General features: G+C 44.8%; 1 protein-coding gene across 1 annotated transcript in view; it reads right to left on the reverse strand.

The window, feature by feature from the left end:
* Positions 1-493: 493 nt before the first annotated feature.
* The window catches only part of prkci (protein kinase C, iota), a 28,099-nt gene continuing 9,174 nt past the window's right edge, over positions 494-19,418 (reverse strand). Inside the window, exons 2-18 of the mRNA XM_076293671.1 lie at positions 15,471-15,592; positions 14,628-14,717; positions 12,939-12,989; positions 12,580-12,665; positions 12,113-12,250; positions 11,773-11,830; positions 10,939-10,994; positions 8,453-8,626; positions 6,315-6,412; positions 5,897-5,983; positions 5,200-5,335; positions 4,431-4,518; positions 4,115-4,240; positions 3,923-4,002; positions 3,697-3,786; positions 2,871-2,986; positions 494-2,739 (exon numbers count right to left, since the gene is read on the reverse strand). Of these exons, the coding sequence (XP_076149786.1) occupies positions 2,652-2,739; positions 2,871-2,986; positions 3,697-3,786; positions 3,923-4,002; positions 4,115-4,240; positions 4,431-4,518; positions 5,200-5,335; positions 5,897-5,983; positions 6,315-6,412; positions 8,453-8,626; positions 10,939-10,994; positions 11,773-11,830; positions 12,113-12,250; positions 12,580-12,665; positions 12,939-12,989; positions 14,628-14,717; positions 15,471-15,592 (1,684 nt within the window). The 3' untranslated portion in view covers positions 494-2,651. The remainder of the gene's footprint in view (positions 2,740-2,870; positions 2,987-3,696; positions 3,787-3,922; positions 4,003-4,114; positions 4,241-4,430; positions 4,519-5,199; positions 5,336-5,896; positions 5,984-6,314; positions 6,413-8,452; positions 8,627-10,938; positions 10,995-11,772; positions 11,831-12,112; positions 12,251-12,579; positions 12,666-12,938; positions 12,990-14,627; positions 14,718-15,470; positions 15,593-19,418) is intronic.

Below are 19,418 nucleotides of genomic sequence, written 5' to 3' on the forward strand. Positions count from 1 at the left end.
TGATACAAGTCATTAATAATGAGGTGGTACATTTTTAGTTCTTTGTTTTTTTCCTCTATGAATGAAAACAGACTTGAAGTAGATTTCTCAAGCCTATAGGCACACCGTTCCTAGTGTGTTTCAACAAGACCGGCTTGCTGGGAGCTTCAAGTGGCTTCATGAGAGCCAGCTTCCCAAAAGCTCATGAGCTAAAGTTACACGGAGACATGGATGCCAGTTCTCTTTGTTTAGTCTGGGCTGATTCTCTACAGGCCCCGGCACAGGACTGGAACACTTACGCCGGCTAACAAAACAAAACACCCCGCGTTGGCATGGAGACCAGCACTCACAGTCCAAAGGGATCATTAGTGAAATGGAAAGGGAAAAGTAACGTTTCGAAGAAATATGAAGTCATTTTAATTCTTCAGCTGACAAGAACCATGTTTTCTACCATACAAATATGGCTGTAATAAATCATTTTTGCATTATTATTGTTTTAATAATGAACAAGACCTGAATTTGTCATTTTTTTTTATTTTGAATATCATTTCTGTTTTAGACAGATTTTTCACTGAAAAACAAATACGAAATTGAAGTGGTGGTATAGTCATTTGTGACATCATCTCAACACAAAGTATTCAGTAACTTTTAGCTCTCAACCTTTTTTGCTCGAACGCTTTCCCACATTTGAACAGGATTATTCACTTAAATACTTTTAACAAAATGTTGATAGGTGAAATAAATTCATAACGTTTCAAAGTTAGTAATGTGCTTTTCACAGAGTACTTCACCTGAAGGCAGCCAAAAATCAAATGGTGTTTCTGTGTTTTGTGGATTGCCACCACACTGTCCTAATGCCTTTATTTTACAGCCACATTCGCGGACTGGTGCACCAATCACTTTAGGAATGTTGAAAGGGCTCTGACTAACCAAATCATTGCTAACACAGGGGTACCAATGAGTTCCTCACACTGGGGAACCAGTGCAAGCATATACAGGCATGTGAAGGCCAGCCTGGCGTGGAATGAGGGAGGGAGTGTGTACGTGTGCGTGTGAGAGAAAGAGCGCGCATCTGAGCATGTGAGAGTACGGTACATTTACCAGTGTTTGGTCATTTGATCTTCTAAAGGCCTGCCAGACTTCTAAGGTCAGCTCATTCTTGTGTAGAATTAAAAAAAAGTTATAGGATGCTTAAAAACAAAAATGACAAGCATAGTGTCAAGTGAGAGAGGGGTGAGAGGGAGGGGTGTGGACTGAGAGCAAGGTGTTGGAAAGGGTGTATGTGTAGGTGGGGGTGGGGGGCTCAGGGGAGGCTAGGCAAGAGATGTCCCAGCAGGAAGCACATATCCGACATGGGTGTCATGTCAAGGACAAACATCGCCAACAGCTTTCTCTTCAGTAACTTAACAGCAATTTAAAGAGACAATGACAGAAAGAATACAAATTAAAAAATATCAATAGACCAACAGTGTGAATCGGTGATCGTACAAAAATAAACATAGAAAGAACAGAGCAAAAAAAAAAAAAAACAATATCAGAAAGGCAATGTCTTAAAACGTGAAAAAGAACAGAACAAAAACAAAATAAAATCAAGGATCTCTATGATTAATCTTGAGACGGCGCAACGATCTACAGTTTACATCTACCACGTGTCCCACCAGGAACATCCTGTCCTTTCCTAGCGTGGGATATTATCTTTTTTTTTTGGTCCTGTGTAAAGGTAATGTTGCATGGATGGTCTTTTCTATCATAGTTTAGGGGGGGAGGGGGTCCTCCATTACAGCACACTCCTCCTCTTTTCCTCCCCTCTCCTTTCAGAAATTCCCTCTCCATTCACAGTTTGTCAGTATTTACATTATTGTTAATGTTCCTGGGCTCCTTATGTGGCCTCCCTCACCAGGTGGCTGGGCTCAGAAGTGGACCCCCCTGTCTTCACTACATCTGCGGACAGACCGTATGGGGCTCGCCTCTCTCTGGCATGGACAGGAAGCCTGGCTTTATAAAAACACTTTGTACATTTTTCCATACCGCTATTTCTTTAAATAGGCAGAGAGAGAAAAAGCACAAAACTTACACAGAAGGATAAGCGTAAATGAAGGCTAGTATTGTATTTTTCTTATCTGCATTTCCCACTGCACGAAGCAGAAATGGCTGTTGAAGAGGTAAGAGAAAGTGTTCAAAACATGCCCCCTGTGAACAGTATTACTTTTAGTACTTTAACTCCACTATATGTTCACTTGCTTTCTTACAGATATGTACACATAAAGTCTTCATCCTCACACAGGAGCCGGGGGAAAAGACAGTGCTGTATGTCGTCTTAGCTTTCTCCCATTCTACCTCGTGACCTCTGACCTATAGCCCACAAACGGCCACTGATAAAAGGCACCGATAAATACGCTGATATCAGTGCGGCTTTACATGATACAAAAATAATTATGAAACAAACAAAAACAAAAAGTAGACTTAAGGACTAGTGGTTATAAATGGCAGAGTGAGATTGGTTTGGCAACTAGCGTCCCGGAGCTCATGGCAGCTCCTTCAGCAGTAGGATGAAGATCATCAGGGTTTTTGTTTGGTTTAGTGTTTGCACGCGTGTTCGCCGGTATGTTGGTGCACATTTAACCATGCAGTGTTGAACAAAAGGCAACCGGGGCGGCCAAGAGCAGTGTTGATCACACACACTCTTCAGCCGACATCAGGAGGGGATTGATGTACTCGAAGCCCTCAAACTCAGACTGGTCGATCTTCTTTACAGCATCACTGAAAGAACAAATAACAACATGAGTAAGGCATTCGATATGACAAACTTTACATAACCAAGGTTCCGTATTTCTAATAATAAGGTCTGAAACAGGTCACAGATATCTATGGTGGCTCGGGATGACACTTACTCATCATCTGGAGTTAACTGGATGGGCTCATTGGTAAACTGGACATCGAAGTTATCCAATCCAAACTCGCCGGAAATGTTGGGCTTAAATGGTGGCACCACTTGTTTCTGTTCCATCTAAAATAAAGAGTTCATATTTCAATCAGACAACTGACCCAAAATAGTTCCAATAGCATGTGTTACATACTATAATATTTGGTATAAGGACTGTTGCATCAGCCAGTTTAAATAGTACTTCAGATATGTAAGTGTTCCATTACAAAATATCACTTAATAATACAAAAGAAGATTGGTAAGATAATAATAATATTGATCAATTTAATGATATGCATAACCTAACCTACATTTCTATATCAGAGTCCCTTGCTACACCATTTTGTGTGAAGTGAGCAGTCTACTCCATTAGGTCAGAGCAGAGCCGAGGATAAAGCAAACTCCACCTGCAGGCCATCTGGAGAAGTGCAGCCCAGCTGTCAGAGAGGAAAGTGTAACCTGACCCAGACAGACAGACAGTCTGACCGCTACTTCCCTCCCTCCTGACGCTGGCCCAGACCAAACAGGAATAAAAGGTCACAGCAATCCTCTGCCGTCTCTCTTTCTCTCTGCCTTTCTCAAACCCACAGAACAAGCTGTTTCAGCTGGCTGGGCAGAGCGATAATGTTCCGGCCCCATGCGGACACCCCAGTGTGGAGATAGCCACAGCGAACCAACACACTTTCCTTTGGTTTTCACTTTGTTGAGAATCATGAATGGAACATTTTCCCCCATTTAACATATCTTTTAACATATCATTATGAAGCCTTTGTGATGGCAATAAAATAACTCACGAGGTCCCAGTCAACGTTCCTGAAGAAGGGGTGTCCCATGATGTCAGCGAAGCCTGTCTGTGGGTGGCAGCCCAGTCGCTCCTTGGGATCCTGACATAACACACATATAATGGGGTATATTGGGGTGAGGTTGTTGGGGTGGTTGCCACGTCATTCCTAAAAAGGCTTTGTTTCCAGAGAAGAGTTTTAAGTACCAACTGAGATTCAGAGCTTTATTCCTGCTTACCTTGTTCAGGAAGCCTTTCAGTACGCTGGCAGCTTTGACAGATAACGAGCGAGGGATACGGATCTGTTTCTCCAATATAACTGAGAAAACGCAGAAGGCATGGGATAAGCTGTGGCATCACACAAGTATGGGAATATCAAGAGCAAAAAGCTGAAGTGAATGTGAAAAAAGTAATTGAGGGGAATGTACTACCTTGGAAAAGATAGTCTTCTGTGTTTTGGTCAGGGTTGTCCGAGCTGCCCACAATATCAAAAGGTGACCTTCCAGCCATCATCTCAAACATGAGAACTCCAAGTGCCCACCAGTCTACACTGAAGCCTGTGTAAACAGATCAACATGCATTATTTCAGACTTCAATGACATGAAAAGTGGAGAAAAAGGTGTCCTGCTAATGAACAGGTTTTCAGACAAAACGCTGGCTGGTTTGTTCCTCTCTATAATCAATGGGCGGTCTGAGGAAGTTCAATGATGTGACCTAGATGTCCAACAGAAGCATGTGCATGTTTACCGTAGTCCTCTCCCCTTAGGATCTCGGGAGCAATGTAGTTAGGGGTCCCACAGAAAGTGCTGGTCGTGTCTCCTGGCCTCAGACCCTCCTGTGATGATAATAATGGCATCACATTAAACCAGTTGTAGAAATAACAGATTATATCTACCTATATTTAAAAGAATGTCTGTAGCAAAAAAAGGACTTTTTCACAACTTTTTTTTTCACTTGCTCATGAGGTTGCAGAGTAATGTTGTATACTTTTAAGCCATATTTATGTCTAAGTTGATTTACTTATTATTGTATTATATTGTATTATATTACATTATTCTTATTATCCATTTAAAGCAAGTCTGAAATAGATCAGTAAGTATTTTAAAAAATGTTAATCGTGTCACGATAATCAAATTCTTCCTGGATTCGTTTGTTTTGTGGTCTGTGGAAACTCAGTACTTTTATTTATTTCTTTTAAGTGGCTAACGGAACTACCCATCTGTGCTGAGTCACGAGAGAGGTCATGCTGCGTTCAGTGAAAAGTTTGCGGAGAGTGACTCACTCAAGATAGAAAGTAAGCAAAAAATGGTTTCAGGTTTTCCAGCACCAACCTCTTTATACATCGTTCACACATTTACCCAGCCACCCACACACACACCCACAGGCACACGCGCACACATACACACACACACACACACACACACACACACACACACACACACACACACACACGCACACACACCCAGAAACCTTAGAGAAGAAAAGATCAGTTCCTGTTCCATGAACCCACACCCACCTTGCACATGCCGTAGTCAGTGAGCTTGATGTGTCCCTCGGACTCGAGGAGCACGTTGTCCAGTTTCAGGTCTCTGTAGATGATGCCACGCTCATGGAGGTAATTTAAGGCCAGGCTGATTTCTGCTGAGTAAAATCTGAACAGGATGGAGAGGGGAAACCCATCATACCAGATTTACTACACAACTACCAACAGCCAAAAAACATTGGACACGGGCGCGCGCGCACACACACACACAAACACAGTTATGACTATAAATATGTATAAACACAAACCGTGGGTGCACTATTAGCATTCAAGAAAAGAAAAAAAAAAAAACACGACCTACATTAGAACAGCTCAACAGGAGAAATTCCTAGTTTCATATCGTTTGCTCATATCCTTCACCATTCATAGTATTTGCTTCCATCCCCTCTTTAAAGAGTGGGTGTACTGAAACTCACACACACACATACCCAACACTAATAGCCTCCTCTGAAATATAACAAGCCCCATTTTAGCTCGTCCACCTCTGACAGTCTACTGAGAACAGCGGAGGATGCCAAGGGTGCCCGGATCATTACACGAGCACAGGGCAGAACAAGCACAGAGGACGCAAGGACAGACTCATTCATCAAGGGGGGGGGGGGGGGGCTGGGCTGGGGGTAGGGGGGTTCTTGGGAGGGTTCCTGGTGGCAGACGAACAAGTGTAACTCACCTGGCGTGCTCCTCGGGGAGCTTGCGCTGCCGCTGCATGTGGAACATCAGATCACCGCCGTTCACATACTCAATCACGAAGAAGAGCCTGCCAAACACACAGCGCTAGATTAGATCAGAGGGGAAAACCTACACTGTTGCATTCCTTGTGTTAGAAGAACTGAATATCTACAGGCTATAGCTAGTCCTGTTACTTATCAGTCAATTAGCTTAGTGTAACATCCTTCTCACAGGATAGGCATTTTAAAACAAATGACAGGATATAGGCAATTTAACATACCCATAATGTGTTTACATGTCTTAACATGCATATTACACATTCTTTGCAAACCATAAAAGGTTACACACTCACAGACACAATTGGGCATGTGAGCTAAGAGGACACAGACTCCTCGTGTGTCGGAGCTTGCGATACAGACCTGCTCTCCGTCTGGAAACAAGAATGCAGTCCCACGAGGAAGGGGTGGTTGGAGGCCTGCTCGAAGACATGCTTCTCTGTCTGGACCCAGTCAATGTCCTGGAGCAGCAGAGAGAGGGACACACACACACACACACACACACACACACACACACACACACACACACACACACACACACACACACACACACACACACACACACACACACACACACACACACACACACACACACACACACACACACACACACACACACACACACACACACACACACACACACACACACACACACACACACACACACACACACACACACACACGTCATTGTATTACTCATTATGCCACTGTTCATTTTCTTTTAAATAAACAAAACCAAATACACCTTCCCAGTTCACAACTAAGCTATAACATATAAAACACACTAGCACTGAACTTGCTTGCATTGGGCTGAGACCTACTCTTGAATGTGGGAATATACACAAACACAGGCAGGTGCTGACTAAGGTGCACAGCCTACATGCTGGGGGTCAATGGGAGGGGCTTACTCCCACCTGCTCCTCTGTGTGTTAAGTTCATCAAACACAAGGCCCTTAGGGAAAACACCACACAAAAAAACATAAAAAAACCCTTAACCTCACCTACCGCCCAAATACAAGATACTTTATCACAAAATAACAAAACCCACAATAGAATCTATGTACATTTCATAAAGCCCAAGTAATAATACATCATATCTTAGAGTTCGGGACTTAACATTCCTTGACCTTTTCAGTAAAGGGGAGCCCAAATACTGTGATGGTGTAGCCTACTAAATACATCATCCTGATTAGGTATCAGAGCTAGTGAGCGGAGCCGAGCGGTGCGAATATCCCGCTCAGGTGGCTGTTCACTCGGCCGCTCCTCCACTCAAATTCACGTCAGGCCACGCTCAATTTCGCTCCCTTACTCAAAGCATAGGCTATTCAAATTGCTCACGTTTTTCTTTGCTCTCCGTAGCACACTCATGTTTCCGCGAAATGTGTCTTCTTAAATTCCAAAATAAATCTCACTGGAAAAGTGTCACCACATAGTCGTTCTTGCTCTACATTGTTAGTATCTAGTTGTTTTGTAGGAATAGTACGCTTGTAAGCCCTATGACTTTCAGTTTCCTTTCTAAAATACCAACGAACTTACTGTAATGTCGGCACGCTGGACTATGAGCTACGGACTCTGGAACAATGCATTCTGGGATACGGGGGAGAACTCTGGGGGTTGTTTGTGTGTGTTAATGCCTTTATTTACTGTGTTAATGTCCCTGTTTTAGTGTAGCGTGTTACCCTTTTAGGTCTTCCTCCTGTGTGATCCTTTTTGTGTGGGGGGCTGCGTCCACCCCTGTATGTGTAGTGTGTGTGTGTGTGTTTGACATGCCTAGTGTGTGCTGTTTTCGTTGTCTGTGTCCCTTCCCTCTGTTTCTGTTTGCTAGTCAATAAAAGCGGCGGTCGAACCGAGCAATGCCCAAGCTCAAGACGTCACATTACTATTCATTATGAAGAAACGAAGTCTTGGTGGATTAGGGCATGCCTCTGACTCGTGGTGCGAGCGGTATCGGAGCGAAACTGGAGCGGAACAGAGCGGCCGCTCCGGCCTCTTAATTAAAAAACGCTCGGCGCTCCAACAAAATTCCATCCGCTCCGCTCACTAGCTCTGTTAGGTATGCATTGCATGCAATGAATTACAAGTTGTGTGTTATATGTGCCTATGATCATTTCAGGCTTTGGTAAGAAAATGGGTCACAAATAGCACATCCATACAGTTATCAGATGGCAACTTTGCAGGTTCTGTGTATACATGTGGACAACATTGGGTTTGGTTTCAAAATGCTAGAACATTTATGAACATTTCAAAAGGCAAAAAATGTGAGGACAAAATAATCAAAACACACAACAGTGTGTGTGCATACAAATGCATGCATACTCTTATATTATACAACTCAGGAATACTGAACATTTTATTATTTCCTTTGCTTTGCTTTCATTTGCTTGATGTGCATCAAAAAGTGCTTGAATTGTCTAGGGAGTGAGTGCTTGAATTGTCTGCCAGTTACTGCCGATACAGTAACACGCGAGGGCCCCGTGTGGGAGGGTGTGCGTGCGTCTCACCTCGTCGTCGTTGACCAGCTCCTTCTTCACCACCTTCATGGCGTAGATGCGCTCTGTCTTCTTTAGCCGCACCAGCAGCACTTTGGCGTAGCTGCCCCGGCCGATCACGCGCAGCAGGTCAAAGTCGATCAGCCCCAGGCTGGACGTGGCCTTCCCAACATCCCGGCTCGTCGCCTGCAGACCCCAGAGGGCACAGAGAGAGACGGGTGAGGCGCCAGGGACAGTCTCTGTTCCACACACTCCTCATTTGATGGACACTATGAGTAAGCAACACTAAGTCCAATGTGTGAAAGACAAACTTCCTTTGGGACACTGAAGTCTATCTTATCTTAAACAGAATCCTTATTCCCCAGTGACTACTGGGCTTTTGCACATATATACTGTCCATATATTACTGTGTAATGAAAACTCAGCAAGCTGCCTCAAAGCCACGTGTAACAACACTAGCAGGCTACTCTAATCTGCATCAGGCCACTGTTTCTCCCGTGAGTGTATTTTTATTTTTGCATGCATCAACAACACAATGCAGATGTTCAGCATTCACAACCCCATACACTGCATATCACCATAATAACCCCATATGCTGTTCCTTTACTCTCTCCGCCTTTCCAGCCCATAACACCCCTCCACCCAAACCCCCCCACCTCCCTGTCGCCCCTGGAGAGAAACCTCAGCAAACCCCACCCACACACACACACACACACTCACACACTCCAGCTGCTGTGCGGCACCCCTGACTGGGCCCGTTTATCATGTGCGGACTCCACAGACAGCCCCTGCCGGGCCCACAGAGAGAAGGCCTCTCCTACTTCATTAGTGCCCACGAAAGGAAATCAATAATCCTAGAAGGCGCTCGTCTGTCAGCACACCCCGACCTGCCCCCACCCCCTTACCCCTTAATTAACGGCAGAGTCCTAACCACCCCACCCCACCCCCTTACCCCTTAACTAACGGCAGAGCCCAAACCATCCCACCCCCCGGAACCACTTCCGAAGAAGCTCCTGCATTACCCTTTGATGATCTCATTTAGTCATTTAGTAGACTTAATAGTACTGTACTAATATATCTAATTATCTGTGTACTCCCTGCATGCTTAGTCCATTACCTTGGTGTTGTTACCAAGGTAATACCTGTGTACTTAACACAGGTTTATTTCAATACTTGATTTACCTGACTGAGGGCCAGCAACGTGCGTGTAAAATCATTGCGAGGTATGTACAAACAGGCCGCAATGATGTAAAAGCGCAAACTGCCTGTCGCGGGAGCTGAAAATGGCAAACTGCGTTTTCTGTATCATGTATATGCATTCATGGGAGGATCTAGGGGAAAGTGGGAGTTTAGCGTAAAGAGATGGGAGGGGAAGCGTAAAGAGTGCCTAATTATGTATTCCGCGGTATGTACAAAAACTGCTTGTGAAAGCGCACGTCTATTCTGCGCCTAAATACTTCCGCCTTGTAAAAGCAGGTGTTAATCCAAATTGCCGTTCAATGCGTCAATAAGACAACCTTTCAAAGATAACAGAATCGCTATTTAGAGCACCAGTTTAGTAAGTCTTTGTACTATCAAAAGCAACCTTAACTTTTGTTGGCCTTTCAAATGTCTTACTTTCACTTTCAGGTTATTCACTTAAACTTTCCTACTTGCTAGATTTGACCAATCTTCCATAGACTATGTCCACAATTAGTTTGAGTAGAACTACTGATCTCCATTTTCTCCCTGCTTGTTAACATTTTATCATGTATGGTATTATTTCATGATCGCTAATCGTTTGATTCTTTTCAATGTGGTCATCAGTTAACTTCAACTGTGCTTGTATGTAGGCTCTGCCTTTCAGTTGTGGACGTTCGCAAATTGCGGTAATGGGCGGAGAAAGGCAGAGAAAGGTGCAGATTACACTATGAATTGAGAGTTTGATAAATACGACGGAAACTTGGGTCTGACAGCGTTCGCAATCTGCGGTTTGTCCATGGCGCTGATAACGCTATGTTCGCGAATGTACGTACTTCTGGCCCTCTGTCTGCTAAGTTGGTTAGTGTATGGGTGGAACAAACATGTGGTAGCACTTTTGCTTTCTGAAGCCAGTGTCCCACCTCTGGTTGTTGGTAGCATGGTCTACTAATATGAGCTACAGGAAGAAAATGAATGATGCTTGTGACCATGACAATCTGACAACAACTCCACAGCAAGCCGTGCAGGCGTGCAGCGTCACACTGTGCATCGACCACACGCTTACAGCCACTACAAACACAGCCAAATGCAGGGCTTGGATTCTCCATCAAAAGCGTTGCCTTTGCTCAATACAGTCTTCTGTGAATATAGCGTCTCTTGTGCTCTCTGTCAGAACCCCATTCCCCCCCCCCCACCTCAAGCCTAGAGAACAATGGGCCCCGTCAGAGCTAATGGAGAAAGAGCGAGAGGCAGGCCTTTAGCTCATGGTGACAGTCAGACAGTGCGGAGTGGGACAGTGCTGATCTAAAGGTGCTCACCTCTTTCTCCTCCCCGTCATGATTCAGGCTTTCGTTGGAGTATTTGTGTGGATGGACTAGAAGGAGGAGAGACAGGAGTGAGTCATTTCTCAGCTTCTCAGAAATCTTTGCTCTCTCGCTCTCTCTGTGACGACCTGTTCAATTATCTGGTCTGATGTGTCATGTGTGAGTGTGTGTTTGTGTGTATCTGTCTATACAGCTGCATGATTACAAAACCTGACAACCACTTAACATTCCATTTTTAAGTAGGTGCCTCTGGAATGATCGGGTTGAATAAATCATTGAAATCAATCGAAACCTGTATGTCTGTCAGTTAACCGGGACAATAGGGGTTACTGGTGTAAGAGGCTAATTGCTGGTCCTGTGCACGTGTTTCGAACGCAGCCTGCAGGGTTGAAGTGCTCCAGCATCTGAGCTTGTGGTCCAGTGTGGTTAGTGAGAGCTGCTCTTCTTTCTTTCCTATAATGAATGGTGTGCAAGGCTTACAAAGACACAGAGCAAGCAGGAGCCAGACAGTCAGATCAAGCCTGACCAACACTACAAGAAACAGCCAGAGCCTGGGTATTAGAGTGTCTGTGTGTGGATGTATGTGTTTGTCTGTGCCGGCCACTATGTCTGTGTGTCTATATCCATGCCCCTGTATGTCAATGTTTGAGTGTCTGCTTGACTACACGTCTGTGTGTGTTTGTATGCGTGTGTGTTTGTATGCGTGTGTGTGTATGTGTGTCCAGGTGTACAGTGACGTGTCAGGATTACTGTCTATGTGTGTGTGCGTTTGTGTGTGTGTGTGTGTCAGTATGAGAGTAGCATCCGCAGCGGAGGGCAGACCCATACCTGTTTTGGGATGGTCTGAGGGGGCCGACACCTGGTCCATGGAAGGCAGGAGGGGCTCCTGGAGGGGAGAGACACAGTGGGTCAGGCCATCTTCTCACATACCTGCTCTACCAAAAGCTTTGTTACCTTGACTGCTTTTGTCTGAGAATGATAGGGCTTAACTCATAAATGATTTAAGGTTACAAAATGGGCATTCCTCATCTGGTTGTAGTCATTTGTAAGAGATTTCTTTTTTTAAATCATTAAAACACAACAATCTTTGTGGGCTACTCCATATATGTTGAAGGTACCTTTCTTTGTTTTAAGGTAACCCCACCATAGGCATTGAGGCTGAGCTCACCTGGATCATCTGCCTGCCGCACTCCACCGTCACCATCTTGTGGCACTTCTTGTGGACCAGCAGCTTGCAGTTGACACACTTGTAGCCCTGCCGGCCCAGGCCCCAGATGCGGTCTGTGCAGATGGCACAGTGTGCCCGCTGCCCACAGAGAGGAGAGGAACACCCAGTCAGTCAACTGGCACTGCCACAAGGGCGCGCGCACACACACACACACACACACATGCACACACACACACTTGGCACACTTGTGAGAGGGCACGGCTAAGCTTGGCTACTTCAAATCTCAGAGGCAAATAAATATTTTATGAGCCCTTGTAATTATCCTAAACACAATCAATGTTTGAGTATCCAGTTAAACAAAAGGTCTTATTGCTCTAAGCTGTCAGGCAGTTTAATTGATTAGCAGTGAGAGCGCTATCGGATGGAAGTGTGAGTATATGTGTGTATGTGTTTGTGTGGTTGCTGACCCGATTAAAGCGCTTGGCCTGGAAGGCATGTCCGTTGGCATAGTAGAGCTTCCTCCAGCGGCGAGCCCCGCGTCGGTATATGGACTCTGACGGGAGACACACGCACACACATAAGAGGTCACTCTCCGACGACCAAAGACCATTGAGCACATAAACACCCAGTACAGTCCCAATAAGCTTCACCATTAGCGAGGCACTCAGAAACAATCATCCGGCCATTATGGCTCCATTTTCTGGGGCTCTCTGCAACAGCCTCTATATCTAGACTTTCTACAACCAGTTTAGCAACATTAGGCCCTAATGCATCAGTCCTGGAGGCAAGGTGGGGAAAGGTGGGAGTGTGTGGGGAGAGCACTTACTGTCTTCCCCAGGGCAAGGCATGCCAGGCTTCTCAGGAACACAGGGAAACACTGGAGGGAGAGAGAGAGAGAGAGAGAGAGAGAGAGAAAGAGAGAGAGAGAGAGAGAGAGAGAGAGAGAGAGTTAGAGGGAGTGCAAACCTAAACTAAAACTGAGACCCCATTGAGAGTCATGCATGTGCATGTTGTTGGTAGTGTGTTGGTAGTGTGTGTGCGTGAATGTGTGTATGTGTGTGTGTATGTGTGTGTGTGTGTGTGTGTGTGTGTGTGTGTGTGTGTGTGTGTGTGTGTGTGTGTGTGTGAGATACCAAGTGTATGTGTCTTTGAAGGTGCATTTCCAAACAGCATAAGCTACAGTGCATTGAGCGAGCATGCATGAATGGATGTGTGTGTGTGTGTGTGTGTGTGTGTGTGTGTGTGTGTGTGTGTGGTGGCGGAGAGGGTGAGTTGCTGCTGTCAATAATTGAAGAAGGATCTCCCCTCACGTCTGCTCACTTCTTCACCCTTTTAATTACCGGAGAGCTCTCCACACAGACCTCCGTCACGTTAGCCTCTTAACTGCTCGCTATCAATCAATTAAGAGCGCACCTGATTGGGTGACGCCAAATGAAAACCAAACATCATGCCAGGCCATCGTTTCCCTGGAGCTCTTAAGACTATAGAAAAAATTGAGAGGATGCCTTTAAAATGCATCAGGCAAAATGAACAGCAGAAGTCTTTGCCAAAGTGCTTTTGTTTAATGTTATCCAAGCCAAGAGTTATACGACAAAGATGTCCTGAACATCAAAAGGGCTTTTAGAAGTTTAAAACTGTGACTGTACACAACGTCCATATGCAAACCTCGCTGAGTTACACAAAAATGGAGCGTCTTCAGGAGGTACTCGATAAAACTACAGGTACAATATTATTGTCCTTGGAGACCTAATTACTGGGATTTTGTAGAGAGCTTTCTTGCTTTGCTGTGCAGTTTTATCTGCCCGTGTATGTGTGTGTGTGTGTGTGCGTGTGTTTACTGCGAAACATTTGATGCATTATTAAGAGGTGAGAGATGCAGTCGTGACAGACTCTGTCTTTCAAGTTCAGTGCGAGATTGACTCAACACGAACATTATATCAACATTCTCCACAAACAACATACCATCAACAACTGGAGGTTTACACACAACCATAGCCATTTGTTTAGTTTGTCTTCCTCAACATATGCAGTGATCAATATGTTAACTGTTCTTTATACTATTTCACTGCCTTCAGTCAACTTTATCGTCTTTATCTTTAACTAATAGCTTCCTCATTAACTCAAAATGCTTTGCATGGTCTGTTGCATGTTTGTCATGATGCCGCAGGTCACTTAAATCAAGTGCAATATTTCCCAAATGAGAGGTAAAGTAGGGAAGGCGGAGAGAAGCTTGAGCCTCCATATCCACATGCCAATACCCACATCTAACAGTTATGTACTGTTAATTCATTTAATTCATGGCACTAATGCCATTATAAGAGAACAATAACGTTGTCGTAATGTAAAAAAAAAAAGGGAATATCAGAAAATTAAAAACAAAAGGAGACAGAAATCATAAAACACATATCACATACACCAATCTTCTACATGGAATGTCATCCCCGCGTCGCCTTCCCCCCATTTCCTTATTTTTAATTTCCCATGTCTGAGATGGCCTGTGCTGAGCCCGCCATACCATGAATAATCAGCTCCGAGTCTTTATTGAGATCATAGAGGCGCAGGGCTTCCTCCAGCTCCAGCTGAGACGACACGGTGCATGGGTCTCCTGCAAGAAAGCACACAATCCAAACACACTCATTAGAGACACTCAGGCACACAGCACTGAGAAACAGCACCAGAGCCCGTCCCCACTGTGCAGAAGCTGCATTCTATGGGACGAGGCAAAAAGCTCACGTGAGGATGGGGGATGGAAGTGGGGGTGGAGGGAGGGACAGGCCGTGACTTTGCTGGAGGTGAAGAGTGATGGCTCACAGACAGCAGACAGCCTCCCTCTAGTGGACATGGGTGGGGGTAGGGCGGGGGGTGGATAGTTAAGGGTCAGGGAAGGTCAGAAGGAGCCTGGGGCGGAGGAGATGACTGTGAGCAGGCTGATGGACGTTCCAATGGAAGAGGCCAGCATGCCTCGTCTGAGAAGCCCTCCAAGTGCCCCTGCAAGCACCAGACACCCATGTGCCTGATGACCCATCCAAAGGAGAACAGCTGACATGTTCTCTCCAGACAGGGTCAGGACCGTCTGAAGGCATTTTTTTTTGCTTCTCTAGCTTATAAAACCAGACCTAATCAGGCATTGAGTCATTTTAGAATCAGGAGTAAATCTGGAGGTATTAAGAGGATCTATGTACGCAGAGTGAAACAAACGTTTGAAGGTTTCAGCACATGACTGAAAGTAGGGTACAAAATAAAACCCCCACTACCACAGGGACACTGGTTTAAGACTCTCAAAATGGATACGGTGGGGACGGTATAAAAACAACAACAACAAAAACAACACAAGACACCGACAGACGAGCACACCCACCTTCCTCATCAATCCACTTCATTGTGAAGAGCTGGTCGTTGTCCAGGGTACACATGTCTCGCACCTCGCTGGTAAGCCCCTCATAGGAGATGGAGGGCTCAAAGTGTGTGATCATAATATCCCTGCAAATACAGAGCACATTAGTTAGGTACAGGACTGACACGCACACGCACAGTTTTAGCCAAAATAGAAGATTTACAGTAGTGACCAATCATCAGTCTCAGCACAGGTTCAAGATCGAACCTTAGAACAATCCAGATTTTAATCGCATTACTGTCTAGAAACACACAAACTCAGTCATCACAGGAGCAAGAAGATGAGCTGGCGGACAATTAATAGTACACCTGTGGAGGGTGTCCATAAGCCTACTCAACCGGTTGCTTTTATGCTGCACTGGGGTAAAGAGTTGCAGGACTGACTGGGCTAAAGAGTTGCAGGACTGACTGGGCTAAAGGGCCGTTCAGACCAAGAGCGATATCTTTCAGGATCACTTTCAGATCGATTTTGAGAACGATAAAAAGCTGACAGACAAGAATCAGAATCCATCAAATTATTTTAACTATCACGTTCATCAACAAGAGGAAAGACTTTCCTTATCATTGATCAGTGTGGATTCTTTTGTGGTTATAGTTATCTTTATAGTTATCGTTCCGGGTGTGAATGGCCCTTAACACTGCCTTCCATACAACACTTGGCACAGGACAGTCTGCACAGAGGGAAGCCGTAATGCGTCTCAGTGCACCCAGGTCATGTGACAGGGCTGTCCTGCATCATGACGAGAGGGGAAAACACAACAGAGGAGCTGTTGTCTGAGAGAAGGGATTGTCGAGAGACACAGCTGAATCAGCAGTTCTTATTAGTGGACATCTTTACTTGGCTGTGACAACCAGTATCAAGAACTGTACTAAGAATCAGAGGTGTGATGGGGGAAAAATCAATGGCCCACACTGTTGCAGTGTTTTTAGCACAGCACAATACACAGCAACGTCAACAAATATCTCAATATTTATAATATTAAGAGTTATATTTTTGTTTTTGTACACGTCTATTCTTTCCTCTGAAGCTCATGACATGGCACAAACCTTGTTGAATGATGTCACAGGATAATTCATACATCAAAGAATCGATCTGCAAAAATGGCTGTATCGGTGTATGTAATCTAAAGGAGGGATTCTCAAATGTTTTGGTTCCAAGGAAAAAATATTCCGAGGACCCCTTCATAATCATAAAATTAAGCATATGCCATATGCCGCAGCTATGGGTTGCGGACACCCAGGGGTCCCCGGACCGCACTTTGAGAACCGCTGATCTAAAGAACGTAATTATGACCTATATATGGAGATGAATGGCATTATATAATCTGTGGTTATTTCCTTCCCTATTAACAATAGTATTGCTGATACTTCAGAGACATAAAAACTTTAAAAAGCTGGCCCAATACTAACAACTTGGATGCATTAGGCTATATGGGGTAGAAGAACAAAATGGATCAAATAAATAATACAATAAAGAATGCTGTTCTAGCAGGACAAATGAATCTAGCTGGCCTAAAAAGCATCCCCCACTCTAAGAAAACCACCCCCCTCCCTTCAGGCCTGCACCTCACCCTGGCTTTCAATCTCCCACAGCAGATGCTGTTAATTATTGATGGCCGTGGGAGTCCCCCCGCCTCCCTCCATCACTCACATGCTCATGAGTCTGCTGCAGCCGGGCAGGCCCACACACACACACACAAGTACACACACACACACACACAAGTACACACACACACACACACACACACACACACACAAGTACACACACACAAACACACTCCAGGAATCCTCCCGTCCTCCAGACAACACGAGAATGCATGAACGTGCAAACCCATGTTACCTTATTTATAGGTGAATCATAGAGTAAAACTGGCCCCCATGACAGCAATAGGAGAAACTGACGTGTGAAGATCAGACTGCTACCGTATGAATGCTTGGCTACCATGAACCACAGTCTCGGTCTATGCTCCACAGGCTTGCCTTCAGGCGAGGACATAGCTGCTGCTGTCCTTTAATGTCATCCACTTCCTTGTAGATTGGAAATTTGAATTTCTCTTGCAGACACATTTTGAATTGTGTCTGCAAAAGACTCTGGCAATGAGTAATGATGCAGGCAAGAGGCGAGCTAAACAGATGGCAAGAGCGCTGCAACGTTGGAAGTCCGGAATCGGTCATAAACATTGGTCGTAGTGTTATCCAATTGCGTGCAGTGAGATATTCAAATGCATGCTTGGTGTCGCCCCTCGAGTTGGGCCATTACATTATTCGTGACCACACCCTTAATCTTTCTAGATTACCAGGGTCTGGATTTTCCAGGCTAGTAGATTCCTACTGCTATTAAAAAATGCTCAAACTATTTGTGACGTTAGGTCACAAATACTTTGAGGATTTTTTAATAGTAGTATTAGCTTACTGGGCTACAGGGCGGGGATGAGCACTGTTTACCTGAGGAAACGAATGCTTAGTAAATTCCACCTGATATGGCAAAGCACTGCGTGCGCTTCCTGCAGACTGCCAACGCTTATACCAACACTGCAGTTTCTACTGTTAGCAGACATCAGCCTCAGAATGTCTGCGTTCACTCATCACTGAACTAGTCATCTATTAAGTATCTCAGTGGCGAGTTTGTTTTGGTAAAAGGTGCTACTGGACGAAGAGGAACTGATGTTTTCAAGCGACGGGAGGAATTTCAAGGACATTTCTGATACAATTTTGACATCCCGCTGCAAAGAGTAGCCTACACTGGGCACTGGTGCCAGGAGTCAATGATTACACAGAGCAAGAGAGGGAAGAATGCCGCCGAGTAGAACTTCCTTTTTCTAACACGATTGAATACAAATGCAACTCACACCTACAGTGTTGTGTGGCACGCCAAGTGGCACGAAACCCTGATACACGTCACAGGCTGAAAATGTAGCCTATTCATGGAGACGTAGAAAATATTTAACAGTGAATACAGGCAGAGATTTCATTACTCAGGGGTCCATAATGGGTATGACTAACAGAAACTGACTAAGTAATCTGAGGCATTCTTCTGGTCTGTTGTCACACCAAACACAGTTATCTCTCTTTTGGTCTGTCTCTCTCTCTCTCTCTCTCTCTCGCTCTCTCAATTCAATTCAATTCAATTCAATTTTCAATTCAATGAGCTTTATTGGCATGACTGTAAGTGTTACAATGTTGCCAAAGCAGTAGTTACATCAAAAAATTAGCAATTAATTATAATAATAAATATAGCTGCAAGCAGCAATGTGGGGGCCAAGCAGACTGTTCAGCAGGCCAGATTTGCCATGCAACTCAATGCCGTGGCATCAGGCATATAGCATTAAGCAGTCACAGCAAGTTCCATGTCAAACAACCCAAGAATGGCTGAGTTACAAGGTCAAGTTTCACATCAAAACATAACTGATTTTGTGGGGCTGAACCAGGGCTGAGAGTCGCCGCCCCCTCACCCAGCCAACCCACCGCCACTACCCGTCCCACCCCGCCCCACCCTTGCACGCACGCATTAGAATGAACTTGATGGAACTCGGTGTCATCAGTTTCACATCAAAAATAAAATTACAGAGCCCCCTAGAGGTCAAAGGTCACCAAATTTCTTGAGCGTCCTCCTGGTGGGTCCTGAGGACCATGTACTAAGTTTTGTTTTTGATACATGAAAGCGTTGCTGAGATATGAGCTCACTTCCTGTTTGGCGGCTTCGCCGCAAATTTCGATTGGCTGTTACAGGCGAACGCTTCAGTCAATTGTTCCAGAAAAAAATACACTGATAAGGCATGGTCTGAAGATGGTCTCTGCCAATTTTGGCGAGGATCAGCTGAAATTTGTGACTTGCGAATACTTATTCATGTTTTTGATTAAATCCAATATGGCGGCCAAATCAATTATGTTGATGTCACAAGTTGTCCTCTGT

Source organism: Alosa pseudoharengus, unplaced genomic scaffold, assembly GCF_046254945.1.
Source record: "Alosa pseudoharengus isolate Yale_2024_CS ecotype anadromous, Long Island Sound unplaced genomic scaffold, YU_APseudo_1.1 YU_APseudo_1.1_scf_2, whole genome shotgun sequence".
In the NCBI taxonomy this organism is placed as follows: Eukaryota; Metazoa; Chordata; class Actinopteri; order Clupeiformes; family Clupeidae; genus Alosa; species Alosa pseudoharengus.